The 21,328-nt window shown below is 37.2% G+C and overlaps 1 gene segment (V, D, J or C); it reads right to left on the reverse strand.

The window, feature by feature from the left end:
* Positions 1-5,712: 5,712 nt before the first annotated feature.
* On the reverse strand, positions 5,713-6,204 carry LOC127677973 (immunoglobulin kappa chain variable 12-41-like). The segment is given in 2 exon segments: positions 5,713-6,032; positions 6,156-6,204. Coding segments are annotated over 2 exon segments (369 nt in total).
* Positions 6,205-21,328: the final 15,124 nt, after the last annotated feature.

The following is a 21,328-nucleotide window of genomic DNA, read 5'->3' on the forward strand; positions in this document are numbered from 1 at the left end:
AACCACATTTACTTTTAGCTCAGCTTTTTATACCTTCTTAGACAGAAGTCCTGTATAAAATTGTCTCACAGACAAAATGTTACCCAAAAGGGGAATTACAGAAAAATGTTGATAGGAAGTTTAAAGCAGTGTATGATTCTATAAATTCTTTATAAGTTCAAAGCAACTGCTTCATATGAACTTGCTCTATCTTCATTCACAGCTATAGCCTCATCCTTGGACCTGACTTAGAAGGAATTTATTTTTTTTATCACAAATCTGTCCCAAGCCTATTTATCTTCTTGATGCAGTTAACAAAACTTTGCACATTCTTTATTATGCTGCCTTAACTTACAATATTACGAGGAGGGAGCAATTCTGTTCTTGACTCTAACTTATTACATCTTTCTGATAAACAACTAAAACTATCTCCTTAAAATGTCTTTTTATAACTATTTTAATTAAATCAATGTTTTTCAAACTCATTAATTCATCTAAGCAACATTATTAAATGAAAATATATCTTTATACTAATCTGTAATTAGAATGATATTTGGCAATTAGAGTGGTCTGAGGCCCAGGAAACATTAAGCTATGTAACAGTGGCATAAAAGGCATATCTACAGTATGAATCAGTTCTGAGGTAAAGATCTTGCAGACCATCCTTACAAAACTCACTCCTGGGACCCATGTAAAATAGTGAGACATTTTTAGAAAACACACTTGCTTGTCATAACACTTCCTCCAGGACTATGTCAAACCAACCATGAATAGTAAATATCATAAAACATTTGTAGACACATCTTAGACACTATACTCTGGATGAACTTCCTAAGTGTACATCTTTCAAATTCAGTCCAATGTATATGTCACTTCCACTTTCTTGATATCCTTTGTTCTACATTTAGCCATGGGCAATTTGTCTCCTTGAAGCAGGCAAAGATTTGGTGGTAGTAGGATATGTCACAGAGCATAGATTCTTTGAGTCAAATGAGTATTGGTTAGATTGTTAAAGTCTGGTTTTGAAAATGGTCGATTATGTAAACAGGGTAGGAGTAGCCTAACCACAGTAACTCAGAATGTAACATCTGCACCTATCACATGATAGAATAGAGGTACACTTCCTTTTCTACAAAATTAAATATTTAATCTTTATTTTTTTAAGAGTAGCATGGTGTTCTAAACAAATAGAAGTTCAGTGTACACTTTCTTTGCTACTCTTCCATTTAGGACAGAGTCACCACCACAGCACAGAGAAGTGCAATGAAGATCACAACCTATTTTCATTGCAGACTATTATCTTATTTGCTCTAACTTCTGCAAATCTTTCTTTGAAATTGAACTGCAGAAAAACAGCTAAAGGAGAACTTTTTCTTTAGTTCATTGGAAAATGGCCTGAGGCTCCCTAAATTGTATCCCATGTGATTTACAATATTCTTGTGACTTAGGCCACTGCCTTGTCATCAGCATCATGCAATGAATGGCTTAAATTTAATCCTTGAAATGGAGTTATCATATGGTGAACATCAAGAGAGTGTTGGGAATCAAATCCATATCCCCTAGAAAGAAGCCAATATTCATAATCATTAAACTATTTCCCTAGATTTCTTCCTCAGTACATATATATAGATTAGATATAGATATAGATATAGATGTAGATGTAGGTGTAGATATAGATGATACATATAGATATGATACATATAGATATAGATATAAATATAGATGTAGATATAGAAGTAGATATAGATGGTACATATAGAGATATAGATATATAGATACAGATACAGATACAGATACAGATACAGATACAGATACAGATACAGATATAGATATAGATATAGATAGATATAGATATGGATACAGATACAGATATAGATATAGATATAGATATAAGTTTTTCTTACCAAGATAACTTTTTTTTATTCGATATATTTAAATTTCAAGTGATTTCCCCTTTTCTAGCCCCCCCAATCCCCGAAAGTCTCGTAAGCCACCTTCTCTTCCCCTGTCTTCCCACCCACCCCTTCCCACTTCCCCGTTCTGGTTTTGCCGAATACTGTTTCACTGAGTCTTTCCAGAACCAGGGGCCACTCCTCCTTTATTCTTATACCTCATTTGATGTGTAGATTATGTTTTGGGTATTCCAGTTTTCTAGGTTAATAACCACTTATTAGTGAGTGCATACCATGATTCACCTTTTGAGTCTGGGTTACCTCACTTAGTATGATGTTCTCTAGCTCCATCCATTTGCCTAAGAATTTCATGAATTCATTGTTTCTAATGGCTGAATAGTACTCCATTGTGTAGATATACCACATTTTTTGCATCCACTCTTCTGTTGAGGGATACCTGGGTTCTTTCCAGCATCTGGAAAATATAAATAGGGCTGCTATGAAAATAGTAGAGCATGTATCCTTATTACATGGTGGGGAATCCTCTGGGTATATGCCCAGGAGTGGTATAGCAGGATTTTCTGGAAGTGAGGTGCCCAGTTTTCGGAGGAACCGCCAGACTTATTTCCAGAGTGGTTGTACCAATTTGCAACCCCACCAGCAGTGGAGGAGTGTTCCTCTTTCTCCACACCCTCTGCAACACCTGCTGTCTCCTGAATTTTTAATCTTAGCCATTCTGACTGGTGTAAGATGAAATCTTAGGGTTGTTTTGATTTGCATTTCCCTAATGAATGATGAAGTTGAGCATTTTTTAAGATGCTTCTCCACCATCCGAAGTTCTTCAGGTGAGAATTCTTTGTTTAACTCTGTACCCCATTTTTAATTAGGGTTGTTTGGGTTTCTGGAGTCTAACTTCTTGAGTTCTTTATATATATTGGATATTAGCCCTCTATCTGATGTAGGATTGGTGAAGATCTTTTCCCAATTTGTTGGTTGCCGATTTGTCCTCTTGATGGTGTCCTTTACCTTACAGAAACTTTGTAATTTTATGAGGTCCCATTTGTCAACTCTTGCTCTTAGAGCATACGCTATTGGTGTTCTGTTCAGAAACTTTCTCCCTGTACCGATGTCCTCAAGGGTCTTCCCCAGTTTCTTTTCTATTAACGTCAGAGTATCTGGCTTTATGTGGAGGTCCTTGATCCATTTGGATTTGAGCTTAGTACAAGGAGACAAGGATGGATCAATTCGCATTCTTCTGCATGCTGAGCTCCAGTTGAACCAGCACCATTTGTTGAAAAAGGCTATCTTTTTTTCCATTGGATGTTTTCAGCCTCTTTCTCGAGGATCAAGTGGCCATAGGTGTGTGGGTTCATTTCTGAATCTTCAATCCTGTTCCATTGATCCTCCTGCCTGTCACTGTACCAATACCATGCAGTTTTTAACACTATTGCTCTGTAGTATTGCTTGAGGTCAGGGATACTGATTCCCCCAGATTTTCTTTTGTTTCTGAGAATAGTTTTAGCTATCTTGGGTTTTTTGTTGTTCCAGATGAATTTTTTTTTCTTTTTTTTTTTTAATTTTTTTTTATTATTCGATATAATTTATTTACATTTCAAATGATTTCCCCTCTTCTAGCCCCCCCCCACTCCCCGAAAGTCCCGCAAGCCCCCTTCTCTTCCCCTGTCCTCCCACCCGCCCCTTCCCACTTCCCCGTTCTTGTTTTGCCGAATACTGTTTCACTGAGTCTTTCCAGAACCAGGGGCCACTCCTCCTTTCTTCTTGTACCTCATTTGATGTGTGGACTATGTTTTGGGTATTCCAGTTTTCTAGGTTAATATCCTCTTTCTAACTCTGTGAAGAATTGAGTTGAAATTTTGATGGGTATTGCATTGAATCTGTATATTGCTTTTGGCAAAATGGCCATTTTAACTATATTGATTCTACCGATCCATGAGCATGGGAGGTTTTCCCATTTTTTGAGGTCTTCTTCCATTTCCTTCTTCAGAGTCTTGAAGTTCTTGTCATACAGATCTTTCATATGTTTGGTAAGAGTCACCCCAAGATACTTTATACTGTTTGTGGCTATTGTGAAGGGTGTCATTTCCCTAATCTTTCTCAGCCTGCTTATCCTTTGAGTATAGGAAGGCCACTGATATGCTTGAGTTGATTTTATAACCTGCTACTTTGCTGAAGTTGTTTATCAGCTGTAGGAGCTCTCTAGTGGAGTTTTTTGAGTCACTTAGGTAGACTATCATGTCGTCTGCAAATAATGATAGTTTGACTTCTTCCTTTCCAATTTGTATCCCTTTGACCTCCTTATGTTGTCCAATTGCCCGAGCTAGTACCTCAAGTACAATATTGAAAAGATAAGGAGAAAGGAGGCAAGCAGCCTTGTCTGGTCCCTGATTTCAGTGGGATTGCTTCAAGTTTCTCTCCATTTAGTTTGATGCTGGCTACCGATTTGCTGTATATTGCTTTTACTATGTTTAGGTATGGGCCTTGGATTCCTGTTCTCTCCAAGACTTTAAGCATAAAAGGATGCTGAATTTTGTCAAATGCTTTTTCAGCATCCAATGAAATGACCATATGGTTTTGTTCTTTGAGTTTGTTTATGTAGTGAATTGTATTGATGGATTTCCGTATATTGAACCAACCCTGCATTCCCAGTATAAAGCCTACTTGATCATGGTGGATGATCATTTTGATGTGTTCTTGGATTCGGTTGGCAAGAATTTTATTGAGTATTTTTGCATTTATGTTCATAAGGGAAATTGGTCTGAAGTTCTCTTTCTTTGTTGGATCTTTGTGTGGCTTTGGTATCAGCGTAATTGTGGCTTCGTAGAAGGAATTGGGTAGTGTTCCTTCTGTTTCTATTTTGTGGAATAGTTTGAAGAGTATTGGTGTTAACTCTACTTTGAAGGTCTGGTAGAATTCTGCACTGAAACCATCTGGTCCTATGCTTTTTTTGGTTGGAAGACTTTCTATGACTCCTTTTATTTCTTTAGGCATTATGGGACTGTTTAGATGGTCTAGTTGGTCCTGATTTAATTTTGGTATTTGGTATCTGTCAAGGAAATTGTTCATTTCCTCCAGATTCTCCAGTTGTGTTGAGTACAGGCTCTTGTAGTAGGATCTGATGATTTTTTGGATTTCCTCAGTTTCCGTTGTTATATCTCCCTTTTCATTTCTAAGTTTGTTAATTTGGATACTTTCTCTGTGCCCTTTGGTCAGTCTGGCTAAAGGTTTATCTATCTTGTTGATTTTCTCAAAGAACCAGCTCCTGGTTTTGTTGATTTTTTGTATGGTTCTCTTTGTTTCTACTTGATTGATTTCGGCCCTGAGTTTGATGATTTCCTGCCTTCTACTCCTCCTGGGTGAAATAGCTTCTTTTTGTTCTAGGGATTTCAGGTGTGTCATTAAGCTCTTACCAAGATAACTTAAGGACTGTGTGTGTGTTTGTATGCATGTGTGTGTGTTTGTGTGTATGGTGTGTATGAGTCTGTGTGTGTGTGTGTGTGTGTGTGTGTGTGTGTATGTGTGTTGACAACACTGTTAAATGAATCTGAGCTATTACCAATATTCTACTACTCATAAAGAGGCATTTCTATTAGTTTTTTTCTTTCTTGTTTTTGTTGAGGGGTAATGGAAACAAGTCACTTGTTTTGATATGAAGTCTGGGGAAAAACCAGGGATTTAGGACTTAGAACATTTTCTTTGACTAGTATATGGAAGCATGACATTTAAGCCCTGGCAAAGAGAAACACTTGCACCAGCTGGTCAGCTGGAGACATAAGAAGCAGTTGGGGCAGCCTGTCTTCTCACTTCTGCTTCCCTGTGTGGTTTATGTGACCAGAATCACTGTGGGAGGAGTACTATAACCTTGTTGACAGAAATAACTTGCAGCATCATCAGCCTGCAGGCTGTTCATCTTCAGAGAATACTGTGTGCCAGAACCATGGCCACTGAACCTTGATGGGACCCCATCTTCCAATCTGGTTGCCCCATAGATCATGAGCTGAGGAGACTTTCCCTGTTTCTGCTGATACCAATTTAAATCGTAGTCAATGTCCTCACTTGCTTTACATGTGATAGTGACAGTTTGTCCCACAGTTGCAGACAGGGAGGCTGGATTCTGGATCATCTGGATGTCACATCTGACATCTATGAATGAATAATAGAAAACAAATCCCCACATGATATATTCTCTCACAAGAGGATTTTTTCAGAGTCCAAGCAGCACTGTGTATAGGAAGCTGAATAAATTTTCAGCACTGTCTTTCTTACCTGTAAACCACAGCAACAGAAATACCAGGAGCTGAGTTGGCACACTCATGTCTGTGTAAGATCTGTGAGAGGCTGATTCTACCACAGGGTGAGACTGGACTATGAAGAAACCTTCATTTCAGTTGGCTTTGCTTTGGGTACATGCAAATTAGCAAACAGTAGGCACAGTGCCTGGACTCATCAGGTCAATAACTCATTGAAGGCCCAAGGTTCTTTTATGTCTCCAACTGAGGTGCAGTACAGCTTTATTTGTAAGGAATGTGTTTCTCTTTGAACAAGAAACAGCAGCATTATTCTATGAGTTACACCTTATTTTGATTTCTATCATGTTCTATGTAGAGTTTTTTTATTATATATTCCTTTATGTTGAGGTGTTTCATATATTGTACTGTTCATATATTGTAGGCCATATATAACTGGTTCCAATGTCCTTACAAAGTTACCTGTAGATATTACTGTGTCCATACAGCTTCTCCTTTATTTTTCTTCCCACATGCATTGCTAACTATATCTCATAGACTCCATATAACATTAATTCTATGAAGGTTTTCAAGATTGATTTTTTCAACATGGACAATCCATTGGTATGCTCTTCCCTAAGGAGGAATACCTCTTCTGTTGACAGCTTTACCTGTTTCTCCATAGTATTTTTTGTAGATGAGAGGCCTCATGGGCTTTTGCTCATTCTATTTGTCATGTTCACTGGTGTCCTCCTTGTTCAACTCACATTTGAGTAGTTATGTTATCAACCTTTTATAGGTACAGCTTATGTTGTAACTAGAAGACACAGCCTCATAACGAACTTCATCATCCTCTGGTTCCATCAGTCTTTATACTTCCTCTTCCTTAATGTTTCCTGAGTTTTGGGTATGGGAGTCTTCTTCAGACATATCTCTTTGTATCGTGTACCACAACTCACCTTGCAGATTCTTGTTCACAGTTATTCCCAGAAGTGTAACAGAATACTGCTGAAAGGTGTGATTTTTAAATGAAGACAGAGTCTCACTAAATAACCCATCTTTTCAGGTAAACAAACTCTTTACTTGTTTATGACAGCTCCATTACTCAAAAATTGCTTCCATCAAACCAGATAGTGGCATGGGTTTTCTCCTCTCTGTGCATATGAGCACCCCTTCTAGATTCATCTGGGATTATACCTATATCTTATAATGAGTTTTCAGATTATGTCGCCTCACCTGTTCCACTTTTTAACACAATTACTGTTTTTAATTTGTATTGGTATTCTTTGTGAAATAATTATTAATGTCCTTAAATTTACAATAGATCTCAGACTTCCATATGCTATGGGTACAATATCTTTTCTAAATATTAAGAGGAAATTTATGTTAGTCTAAGTTTAAGACATAAGGACACAGACTGTGTTGTGAACGAAGTATGTAGACAAGGAAAAGTAGAAGGTATACATAAGAACACATAGTTACAGTAGTGTCCTCAGATAATGTGAGTTTACATGAAAGATTGAATGGGAAAAGTTTTACTTTTTCAGAGAAGCATTCTCTCAGAAACAGAGATTTTACAGCATAAAACTGACACATCCACATGTGCTGCAGACATAAAACAATTTGTAACTAGCAATAATATCTATTAATATGAATATATTTCATGTAGTGATACCATATATATATATATATATATATATATATATATATATATATATATATATATATATATATATATTAAGCAATAAAATCATGGTAATAAACATAGACTATCAAAATACTAATTTATTTTATACTTTAAGGAAATGTAGCACAGACACTCACACGTATTGTAACTATGTAGGCTAGATTTTTTTCTCTACACAGTGGTAGAAATAAATTCATTAGTACCCAGGTCCCAGGTCTTGCATGCTGCTGGTGGACTACAGTATCTGTTTGTGCTACACCTGCCCCACACCAGAGGAACTCAACAGAGAAGACTGTCTTACTACCTGAAATATTTGACTTCACTTGTAACACATCTGCTTTATGGATGGATTGATACAATGCCCAGGTTCTTTCAGGTGGCTATAGTTATCTTTACTGACTTCATGAGGCTGCATTCTCAGAACATTCTACAGTTTTTTATTAAATAAGAGGCATTCTAAAATGGATAATACTTGGTGAGTCTCTCACCTCTCTCACCAGCCTGCTTTTTTTAAATCCTCTGGAAGCATATTTTCTTGCACACTTCATTGACTTAGAACAAATAATACTATGGTCCACTTATGATCTAACTCTTTAACTTCTGGTTAACATTCCATGGCAATCAAATTCTCTTTCCATAGAAATATGTAAAACAATGGAATTACTCAGAAGAAAAATTCATCACCTAAAAGGAGGCTTGCCTAATTTTAATATCATTGGTCTGGTGCCTGAGTTGCAATTTTTGTTTTATGACTGTAAAACCAAAGGATAGGGTACTACTTATTTACTGTGGAGAAATGTGACAACAGACTCAGAGATTTGAAGTTTGCACTCATATTGGTTCACAGTCAATTTCTTCATGTCCATGAATAAAGAAGTGTTGTAATATACTATCTCATTTATAAGAAGCAGCACAGAATATTCCAAAACAGAAAAAAATAACCAAAAACACATTTGCATCCATTTATGCCATTAGAAATATGTAACACTTAGATGGTTTTTAACCATCATTAATCTTTGAGATCAAGCTAGAGATATAGTACGTGAGCTGTTTTTTTTAAGTTTTTGGTTTTTTCTTAGACTTATTGATTGTATGTTTCCTTATGCCCTTTAATATTCTCAGCTTGAAAAATATTGATGATGCTATCAAGCATATTTTATTCAGGTAATATGGATATGTAAGCTTGGTTATAGCTGCTTTAAGTATGGCACCAAAAGGAGTTTTGTCTTCATACCCATCATTTAAAAATCTCTTCAATTTTTGAACATTGATATTCTCAGCTAAAATCTTAATAACTTCAGAAATTAAAAATTTTAATCACTCTACTTTGTGAACAATTTTTCCAGGCCTCACTAATTATATCATTTTCAATAACAGGGATGGTTAAAATGGGAAGGAGATGTAGCTATTCATGAATATAGAGGAACAGTTTAAAAGGAGCTATAAACAGTGAGGGTGTGAATTTTGATGTTATGGAAGGTGGGGAACATCTTAGAGGATTTAAAAGAAGGAAAAATCTACCTGCTTTTACATGTAATTTGGTTTGAAAGAAGGGGTCTGCACATAGCTCCTGGGAACCTGCACCCAAGTAAGTTCTAGTTGGGAAATAAAAATGCCAGTAACCAATACCTGGGGAGGAGAGACATAGTTATGCATTAGGGATCCTGGGTCGTGTACCACAAGGAGGATGAGGAAAGGGAAAAACAGGAAGAGTAATAACATGAAAGAGGATGAAGCAAATAAGCCCTGTCAAGGGGACAAGGCAACTCAGTGCAGAAGGTGCTCAATTAGATCAAGAACATGCAAGACAAGAAATTAGTAAGGAGTAACTTGGATTTATCTGTAGCAGGTTGATTCAAATAGCACATAGATTAGGCAGTTGTTTAGTCACTGTGCTATTTAAGACACATTAAAATATAAAGGCTGTGTGTTTCTGGAAACATATTCTCTAGAGCATAAATGAAGCTGCTACAGGATTTATTAAAAATTAATACAACAGAAAATTATAAGCAGAAGATGTATGAAAAGTCTATTTTGAAAGATAACTAAAAAAATTGAAAAGGGGGTGCATATAAGTTATAAATTAGTACAGGATCCTTATTTAAGTGAGTGGAATACATTGTCACATTTTACCACATGCCATATTTGTAAGGGTAGTTTTTTTTTTTTTTCTTTTTTTTTTTTTTATGGTTCAGGAAGGAGAGACAGGTGCTAGGAGTTTAATGCGTGTGGCTCCAGATTTTCACTGACCATCTTACTGTGCATATCCATTCCTATAGTTCATCTTTAAGTTTATTCATGCCTAATTATACAGAGTCAGGAGATGGTAAATAGGGGACTGTCTATTAGAGCTCACTTATAGGATATAATTTATTATTATATATGCATTCAAAATCAATGTAGGTTCATTCTGTTTATTGCTATGCTTTCTCAGAATGTATTCCAAGATGTATTTGATGAGAAATAAGGTGCTACCAAGGGGATCCTAAGGAGATAAACTTATTTCTGTTGCTAATAGGTAGGAAGCTAGTGTTTCTTCATTTGAGAGTTCTAGGTTGCTAATGTATCCATAGAGGTGTGTGGTTTGTGTGTGTGTGTGTGTGTGTGTGTGTGTGTGTGTGTGTGGTTATGCATAGGTGTGTGTGTGTGTGTGTGTGTGTGTTTGTGTGCTCCTGTGCATGCATGTGTTTGTGTTTGTTTTGTGTACATAGCCTAGGGCATGTGAGTAACAGCTTGCTCACCAATTTCCTATCCTCACCTATTTCATAATCACAACTGTCTTGAGGCTTGATGAATGCAGAAAAGGTCCAGAGACAAAGCTATGACTCCACTATAGATAAGTTTCTCTACAGGTAATTCTTCCTCAGGCTGTGTTCCTCCCTCTGCTGGAGGATGCTGATAAAGCAAGTCGTTTTTGGGGGGGAGGGGGGCAAGTCTTAAAATAAATCCTTAGCATTTTGGCTAAATGGACATATAGGAAGTGATTCATTATATTACTTGGACAAGAAAGGTAACTTGCAAAAGGGAAAGATAGTTTTAACAATTACAAAGAGTAAGAATCTTTGGCACACAGTCACATTCCCTGGAAGATGTGAATATACTTTAGATGAAAATAGTATATTTTGAGGTGCAGACATAGAGATTTACAGCCTTTTCTCCTCTCCTTCCCATCTCTCTGACTCTGCTGCCTCTCTGTGTATCCTGTTCGGATAACTTGTCTGACTTGTGTGGCCTTAGTTGGAGAGAATAAGCCTACTCATAGAGTGACTTGGCATCTGACTTTAACAAAGAAACATAATTTCTCCTGAGACTAGTTATTCAGTTGATGATTCAGTCCTCAGCATAGACAACTGTCATGACTTGAAATTAAATTAGGACTCTGTATTAATTTAGAATTAACACATAGGAGAAAACCAATAGAAATGAAGAATTTGTTCAACTTATATGGGTATTTGATGAGATGGCAAGCACTACAATCATGGTCAAGTTCCCAGCAAGTCAGCTTGTGAATAGATAATATGGAGAAAGGAAGAGTGCAAGAGACAAGACAAAAAACAAAATACTAAAAGCAAACAAACAAAGAAAAAAATCACAGAACAGATGGGGTCTGAGGCTGGATCTTCTATTATTCCAAAACTAAATCCATTTTGAACATTCTCAGACTTACAAAATGCCAAGGGATGAATGGAAATTTAGAGATAATAGAGCATACATTGAATGAATTAGCTTGGTAAAAGGAAGAACAGAATTATCTTAAATTGTGTTTCTATGATACAGTGAAGATGTAAATATCACCTTGTATGTGCTTTGCCCTCTAAAAAGCCATTATTTTCTCAGAGGAAGAGGATACAATTCAGAAACAGAACATGTTATAATAGCCTAAATGATGGTCCTTTGTGAGTTGTGGTTCTAAAGGTCCCAAACAAAAGAGCCAAAGTCCTCTGACTGCTGCATACTTTGACAAAGAAAATCTACTTTTTTCTTCCAATCGACATTTATGATCTAAGTCAGGTAAATAATCCTTGTTTCTGTAACGTTTTGTGCAGACGGTCTGTTATGAGTTCTGCAATAATTTGTACAATGTTTTCCCCCCAAGCATGCCTTTAAGCAGAACAAATGTTTTTTTCTATAGAGTTCTTTGCCTTAACAAAAATGTAATATGAATTAAGCAACTTCTATTTTGTATATTTGTAAACTACAAAGTAAAAAGAATAAACATTTTGTGTAGTGTGTACTTTGCATGCTCAAGGTGAGAAATAAATTTTAAATAAACATATAATATGTTAAAAAAGAATATGGGGATGATTGAATTATTTTAAGATCTCTCTATCTATCCATCTCTCTCTCTCTCTCTCTCTCTCTCTCTCTCTCTCTCTCTCTCTCGATCACTTTCTGTCTCTCCCTCTGATAGGCACCTGAAGACCATTAATTCTGTAATATAGTCATTGTGTCAAAACTGTGAAGTGGTAAAGTAACCAACAGTAAGAGTACTGGAATTGATAATGATAAAGATGACTGTGGTGGATAATTCGTTTCAATTTGACACAAACTAAAGATATCAGAGAGGAGGGAACATCAGTTAAGAAAATGACCCCATAAGACTGGGCTTGTAGGCAAGCCTAGGGGTAGTTTTTAATGAGTTATGGATGTGAGAGATACCAGCCCATCACTGGCTGTTGTTCCTGGATTCTAAAAGAGAGCAGTCTGAGCAAGCCATGAGAAGCAAATGAGTAAGCAGCACTCTATGAGAAAACAAATTTGTGGCAATGCATAGTGGTTCAGGTCTCTAGTCTCAGTAAAATGCAGACAGGTTAATTTCTGTGAGTTCAAAGTCTACCTGTTCTAAATAGAAATTTTTATGCTCACCATGTGGGAAGGGGTAGACAACAAATATTCATGTCTCAAAAAAAATGGAAAGAAAGAAATTCTGTAGAATAACAGAAAATATGGAAGAAATATTATATAAAAATACTCCAAATTATGAAATTAAAGTTCAATAAAATTCAAATAATTCTGAGGGATATTGGAGGAATATGTATGTTGTAGATGACTGACTGAAAAAAAAATCAGGGGATTTAGGCAGACTCTGTCATTCCATGTGTGATGTGAACACACGTGAAAATAGACTTAAGTCCAACTTTAAGTGTGTTTTTTGCTATATGTTTTATGTAACTAATTAAAAGTGCAAAGTAATGAGGGTACTTGTAAAATAATAATGATACAAAAATGGTAAGAAAATTTGAAATTTCACTTATTTCAGGTAAAAATTTTTGCTGTGATTGGTTTAGTTTCCTCTACACGCAGAATTATAATCTGGTCTTTGCTCAAAGGGAAGAAATCTTTCACTATTCAATTGAGATTTTGCCTAGAGAAGGCCTTCATCTCTATGTCTGAGAGACAAAGTTCACCTCTAATGTGGCTTGACTGACAAGAAATTCCTAGATGTAGAATAGATATCCCCCCTCCATCACAGGCAGAATTCAGATTATCCTGAAATTTTCATTCAAGAAGGATGAGGATTTCAATATCATGGCAAGATTGAGGATTGTATACATAAAAGTAATATAGTGAATATCAATTACAAAAAGTTGATTTAGTATTTGTTTTAACAATTAGTTAAGAATATTGGCATGATTGTTATACTAAAAATGACTGTCTTGCCAAAAGCAATCTACAGAATTAATCTAATCTGCATCAAAATTCCAAATCGATTCTTCAAAGAGTTAGGAAGAACAATTTGCAAATTCATTTGGAATAACAAAAAACCCAGGGTAATGAAAATTATTCTCAACAAGAAAAGAATATCTGGGGGAATCAACATCTCTGACCTCAAGCAGTATTGCAGAACAACAGTGATAAAAATTGTGTGGTATTGGTACAGAGACAGACAGGCAGATTAATGAAATAGAATTAAAGACTCAGAGAGAAGCCCACACACGTATGGCCACTTGATATTTGACAAAGGTTCTAAAACCATCCAGTGGAAAATATACAAGATTTTCAATAAATGGTGCTGGTTCAACAGAGTCAGCATATAGAAGAATCAATTCATTCTTACCTACTTGTAAAAAGATGAAATTCAAGTGAATCAAGGGCATCCACATAAAACCGGACACTCTTAAACTAATAGAAAAGAAAGTGGGGACGAGCCTCGAACACATGGCCACAGGGGAACTTTTTCTGAATAGAATACCACTGGCTTATGCTCCAAAGCATCAACAGACTCCTGGGACCTCATAAAATTGAAAAGCTCCTGTAAGGCAAAGGACACTGTCAATAGGACAAAACAGCTACCAACACATTGGGAAAAAAAGACCTTTACCAATCCTACATCTGATAGAGGGCTAATATCCAATATACACAAAGAACGCAAGGAGTTAGACTCCAAAGATCAAAATAACCCCTTTAAAATGTGGTACAGAGATAAATAAAGAACTCTCAACTGAGGAATATTGAATGGCCAAGAAGCACCTAAAGAAATGTTCAACATCCCTAATCATCAGGGAAAGGCAAATCAAAACAACCTTGAGATTCCACCTCACACCACTCAGAATGACTAAGAACAAAAATTCAGGTGATAGCAGATGCTGTCAAGGATGTAAAGAAAAAGTAATACTCCTCCATTGCTAGTGGGACTAAAAGCTGGTACAAGCACTTTGGAACTCAGTCTGGTGGTTCTTCAGAAAACTGGACATAGTACTACCTTAGGACCCTGTTATAGCACTCTGGGGCATATACCCAGAAGATGATGCAACATGTCATAAGACACATTCTCTCCTATGTTCATAGCAGCCTTATTTATAATATCCAGAAGCTGGAAAGAAGCCTGATGTCCCTCAAAAGAGGAATGAATACAGAGAATGTGGTACATTTACACAACAGAGTACTACTAGCAGCTACTAAAAACAAGACTACATGAAATTCTTAGGCAAATGGATGGAACTAGAAAATATCATCCTGTGTAAGGTAACCCAATCTCAAAAAAACATACATGGTTTGCATTCTTTGATAAGAGGCTATTAGCCTAAAGACTTAGAATTATCACGATACAATTCCCAGGCCACTTGAAGGTCAAAAAGAAGAAGACCAAAGTCTTCTAAGGATATGTCTGTCCTTAGAAGGGGGAACAACATAACCCTGGGAGAAGATACAGAGGCAAAATGTAGAGCAGAGGCCTAAGGAAAGGCAATCCACAGACTGACCCAACTGGGGATCCATTAAATACATAGTTACCAAACACAGACACTATTGTGGATGCCAACAAGTGTTTACTGACAGAAACCTGACATAACTGTCTCCTGAGATGGTCTACCAGTGCCTGACAAGTACAGACGTGTATCTTCGAAGCCAATTATTAGACTGAGCCCAGGGCCCAATGGAGGATTTAGAGAAAGGACTTAAGGAACTGAAGGGGGTTTGCAACCCATATCAAACAAGCAGAATCCTCAGAGTTCTCAGGGACTAAACAATCTATCAAGGAGTACACATGGAGGGATCCATGGCTCCAGCTACATATGTAGCAGAGGATGGCCTTGTGGGACATTAGTGGGAGGAGAAGTCCTTAGTTCTGAGGGGAAAGTGGGTGCTTGGCTAAACTCCAAGTGGATCAATAACCTCCACATAAAACCAGACACACTGAAACTAATAGAAATGAAACTGGAGAAGACCCTTGAGGACATGGGAATTGGGGTTCCTGAACAGAAAACCAATAGCTTATGCTCTAAGATCAAGAATACACAAATGGGACCTCATAAAATTACAAAGTTTCTGTAAGGCAAAGGACACCATCAAAAGGACAAAACAGCAACCAACAAATTGGGAAAAGATCTTCACCGACTCTACATCTGACAGAGGGCTAATATCCAATATATACAAATAACTCAAGAAGTTAGACCCCAGAAAACCAAATAACCCTATTAAAAATGGGGTACAGAGCTAAACAAAGAATTATCACCTGAAGAACTTTGGATGGCTGAGAAGCACCTTAAGAAATGTTCAACATTATTAGTCATTAGGAAAATGCAAATCAAAACCACCCTGAGATTTCACCTCACACCAGTCAGAATGGCTAAGATTAAAAACTCAGGAGACAGCAGGTTTTGGGGAGGATGTGGAGAAAGAGGAACACTCCTCCACTGCTGATGGGGCTGTAAGGTGGTACAATCACTTTGGAAATCAGCCTAGAGGTTCCTCAGAAAACTGGACATGACACTTCCGGATGACCCTGCTATACCTCTCCTGGGCATATACCCAAAGGATTCCCCGGCATGCAATAAAGACACATGCTCCATTATGTTCATAGCAGCCTTATTTATAATAACCAGAAGCTGGAAAGAACCCAGATGTCTCTCAAAGGAGGAATGGATACAAAAAATGTGGTATATTTACATAATGGAATACTACTCAGCAATTAGAAACAATGAATTCACAAAATTTTTAGGCAAACGGTTTGATCTGGAAAATATCATCCTAAGTGAGGCAACTCATTCACAAAAGAACACACATGGAATGCAGTCACTGATAAGTGGATATTAGCCCATAAGCTCAGAACACCCAAAACACAACCCACATATCAAGTCATTCCCAAGAACAAGGAAGGTGAAGACCTGGGTCCAGGTAAGGCTTGATGCACATTGTAGGGGATTGCCAGGTCAGAGGAGTGGGAAGGAGTTGATTGGGGAACTGGTGGAGGGAAAAAAGCTTATGGGACTTAGGTGGAGGGGGGGACTGAAAAAGGGGAAATCATTTGGCATGTAGAGACGAATGAGTATAAGCTTTTGTAGTAGGATCTAATGAATTTTTGAATTTCCTCAGTTTCTATTGTTGTATCTCCCTTTTCATTTCTAAGTTTGTTAATCTGGATACTGTCTCTGTATCCTTTGGTTAGTCTGGCTAAGGGTTTATCTGTCTTGTTGATTTTCTCAAAGAACCAGCTCCTGGTTTTGTTGATTCTTTGTATGGTCCTCTTTGTTTCTACTTGATTGATTTCTGCCCTGAGTTTGATGATTTCCTGCCTTCTACTCCTCCTGGGTGAAATACCTTCTTTTTGTTCCAGGGCTTTCAAGCTATTAGTGTATGCTCTCTCCAAATTCTTTTTGGAGTCACTCAGGGCTATGAGTTTTCCTCTTAGCACTGCTCTCATTGTGTCCCATAGATTTGGGTATGTTGTGTATTCATTTTCATTATGTTCTAAAAAGTCTTTAATTTCTTTCTTTATTGCTTCCTTGACCAAGGTATCATTGAGTAGAATATTGTTCAGTTTCCAAGTGTATGTGGGTTTTCTGTTGTTTTTGTTGCTATTGAAGACCACTTTTACTCCATAGTGATCTGACAGGAGGCATGGGATTAGTTCAATCTTCTTATATTTGTTGAGGTCTGTCTTGTGACCAATTATATGGTCGATTTTGGAAAAGGTACCATGAGGTGCTGAGAAAAGGGTATATTCTTTTGCTTTAGGATAGAATGTTATATATATATATATATATATCTGTTAAATCTAATTGGTCCAAAGCTTCAATTAGTTTCATTGTGTCCCTGTTTAGTTTCTGTTTTCCTGATCGGTCCATTGAGGAAAGAGCAGTGTTGAAGTCACCCACGATTATTGTGTGAGGTGCAATGTGTGCTTTGAGCTTTAATAAAGTTTCTTTTATGAATGGGGGTGCCCTTGCATTTGGAGCATAGATGTTCAGGATTGAGAGTTCTTCTTGTTGTATTTTTCCTTTGACCAGCAAGAAATGTCCCTCAGAGTCTCTTTTGATGACTTTGTGTTGAAAGTCAATTTTATCTGATATTAGAATGGCTACTCCAGCTTGTTTCCTGAGTACATTTGCTTGGAAAATTGTCTTCCAGCCTTTTACTCTAAGGTAGTGTATGTCTTTGACCGTGAGGTGTGTTTCCTGTTTGCAGCAAAATGTAGGGTACTGTTTACATATCCAGTCAGTTAGTCTCTGTCTTTTTATTGGGACATTGAGTTCATTGATGTTAAGAGATATTAAGGAATAGTGGTTGTTACTTCCTGTCATTTTTGACGTTATTTTTTTTAATTTGATTGGTTAACTTCTTTTCGGTTTGATAAAATTTAGCTTTTTCCAGGGTGAAGTTTCCCTCCTTGTATTGGTGTTTTCCTCCTATTGTCCTTTGTAGGGCTGGGTTTGTGGATAGATATTGGGTAAACTTGGTTTTGTCATGGAATATCTTAGTTTCTTCATCTATGGTGATTGAGAGTTTTGCTGGGTATAGTAGTTTTGGCTGCCATTTTTGTTCTCTTAGAGTCTGCATGAGGTCTGCGCAGGATCTTCTAGCCTTCATAATCTCAGGTGCGAAGTCTGCTGTGATTCTGATAGGTCTTCCTTTATATGTTACTTGGCCTATTTCTCTTACTGCATTTAATATTCTTTCTTTGTTTAGTATATGTGGTGTTTTGATTATTATGTGATGGGAGGTATTTCTGTTCTGGTCCAGTCTGTTTGGAGTTCTGTAGGCTTCTTGTATATTCATGGGCATCACTCTCTTTAAGTTAGGGAAGTTTTCTTCCATAATTTTATTGAAGATATTTGCTGGCCCTTTAAGTTGTAAATCTTCACTCTCATCAATGCCTATAATCCCTAGGTTTGGCCTTCTCATTGTGTCCTGGATTTCCTGTATATTTTGGGTAATCAACTTTCTGCATTTTGCATTTTCTTAACTGTTGAGTCCATGGTTTCTATGGTATCTTCACCGTCTGAGATTCTTTCTTCTATCTCTTGTATTCTGTTGTTGATATTTACATCTATGTCCCTATACTCAACACAACTGGAGAATCTGGAGAAAATGGACAGTTTCCTAGACAGATATCCAACACCAAAACTAAATCAGGATCAAATAAATCAACTAAACAGTCCCTTACAACCTGAAGAAATAAAAAGGGTCATAGAAAGTCTCCCATCCAAAAAAAGCACTGGACCAGAAGGCTTCAGTGCAGAGTTATATCAGACCTTCATAGAAGACCTAACACCAATACTCTTCAAACTATTCCACAAAATAGAAACAGAAGGAACTCTACCCAACTCGTTCTATGAAGCCACAATTATGCTGATATCAAAGCCACACAAAGATCCAACAATGAAAGAGAACTTCAGGCCAATTTCTCTTATGAATATTGATGTAAAAATACTTAATAAAATTCTTGCCAACCAAATCCAAGAACACATCAAAACCATCATCCACCACGATAAAGTAGGCTTCATCCCAGGGATGCAGGGATGGTTCAATATAAGGAAATCCATTAATGCTATCCACTACATAAACAAACTCAAAGGAAAAAAATATGATCATCTCATTAGATGCAGAAAAAGCATTTGACAAAATCCAGCATCCTTTCATGCTAAAAGTCTTGGAAAGAACAGGAATTCAAGGCCCATACCTAAACATCGTTAAAACAATATACAGCAAACCGGTAGCCAACATCACACTAAATGGAGAGAAACTTGAAGCAATCCCACTAAAATCAGGGACTAGACAGGCTGTCCTCTCTCTCCATATCTTTTCAATATAATAATTGAAATTCTAGCTAGAGCAATTACACAACATAAAGAGGTCTAGGGGATACAAATTGGAAAGGAAGAAGTCAAATTATCACTATTTGCAGATGACATGATAGTCTACTTAAGTGACCCGAAAACTTCCACCAGAGAACTCCTACAGCTGATAAACATCTTCAGCAAAGTGGCTGGTTATAAAATCAACTCGAGCAAATCAGTTGCCTTCCTATACTCAAAGTATTAGCAGGCTGAGAAAGAAGTTAGGGAAATGACACCTTTCAAAATAGCCACAAAAAATATAAAGTATCCTGGTGTGACTCTAACCAAGCAAGTGAAAGATCTATACGACAAGAACTTCAGGTCTCTGAAGAAGGAAATTGAAGAGGACCTCAGAAATTGGAAAAATTCTGCCATGCTCATGGACTGGCAGGATTAATATAGCTAAAATGGCCATCTTGCCAAAAGTGATCTACAGATTCAATGCAATCCCCATCAAAATCCCAACTCAGTTCTTCACAGAGTTAGATAAAGCAATTCTCAAATACATCTAGAATAACAAAAAACCCAGGATAGCTAAAACTATTCTCAACAACAACAACAATAACAACAAAAAACCTGGGGGAATCAGTATCCCTGACTTCAAGCTATACTACAGAGCAATAGTGTTAAAAACTGCGTGGTATTGGCACAGTGATAGACAGTGGACCAATGGAATAGATTGAAGATTCAGAAATGAATCCACACTCCTATGGTCACTTGATCTTCGACAAAGGAGCCAAAAACATCCAGTGGAAAAAAGATAGCGTTTTCAACAAATGGTGCTGGATCAACTGGAGGTCAGCATGCAGAAGAATTCGAATTGATCCATTCTTATCTCCATGTACTAAACTTCACTCCAACTGGAACAAGGACCTCCATATAAAACCAGACACACTGAAACTAATAGAAAAGAAACTGGGGAAAACCCTTGAGGACATGGGCACAGGGGAAAATTTCCTGAACAGATCACCAATAGCTTATGCTCTAAGATCAAGAATTGACGAATTGGACGTCATAAAATTACCAAGTTTCTGTAAGGCAAAAGACAGGGTTAAAAGGACAAAACGGCAACCACCAAATTGGTAAAGGATATTCACCAACCCTACATCTGATACAGGGATAATATCCAATATATACAAAGAACTCAAGAAGTTAGACCCCAGGGAACCAAATAACCCTATTAAAAAGTGAGGTACAGATTTAAACAAAGAATTTTCACCTGAAGAAATTCAGATAGCAGAGAGGCACCTTAAGAAGTGCTCAACATCATTACTCATTAGGGAAATGCAGATCAAAACAACCCTGAGATTTCACCTTACACCAGTCAGAATGGCTAAGGTCAAAAACTCAGGAGACAGCAGGTTTTGGCGAGGATGTGGAGAAAGAGGAACATTCCTCCACTGCTGATGGGGCTGTAAGATGGTACAACCACTTTGGAAATCAGTCTGGAGGTTCCTCAGAAAACTGGACATGACACTTCCGGAGGACCCTGCTATACCTCTCCTGGGCATATACCCAAAGGATTCCCCGGCATGCAATAAAGACACATGCTCCATTATGTTCATAGCAGCCTTATTTATAATAGCCAGTAGCTGGAAAGAACCCAGATATCCCTCAAAAGAGGAATGGATACAGAAAATGTGGTATACTTACACAATGGAATACTACTCAGCAATTAAAAACAATGAATGGTTTGTTCGGGTATGCAAATGGTTTGATCTGGAAAATATCATCCTAAGTGAGGTAAACCAATCACAAAAGAATACACATGTAATGAAATCTCTGATAAGTGGATATTAATTAGCCCAGAAGCCCTGAATACCCAAGGTACAAACTGCATAACAAATGACTCCCATGAAGAAGTATGGAGAGGATCCTGATCCTGGAAAGGATTGATCTAGCATTGGAAGGGAATATAAGGACAGAGAAAAAGGAGGGAGGTATTGGAGAATGGATGGAGAGAAGAAG

This window comes from Apodemus sylvaticus, chromosome 2 (genome assembly GCF_947179515.1).
Source record: "Apodemus sylvaticus chromosome 2, mApoSyl1.1, whole genome shotgun sequence".
Lineage (NCBI taxonomy): Eukaryota > Metazoa > Chordata > Mammalia > Rodentia > Muridae > Apodemus > Apodemus sylvaticus.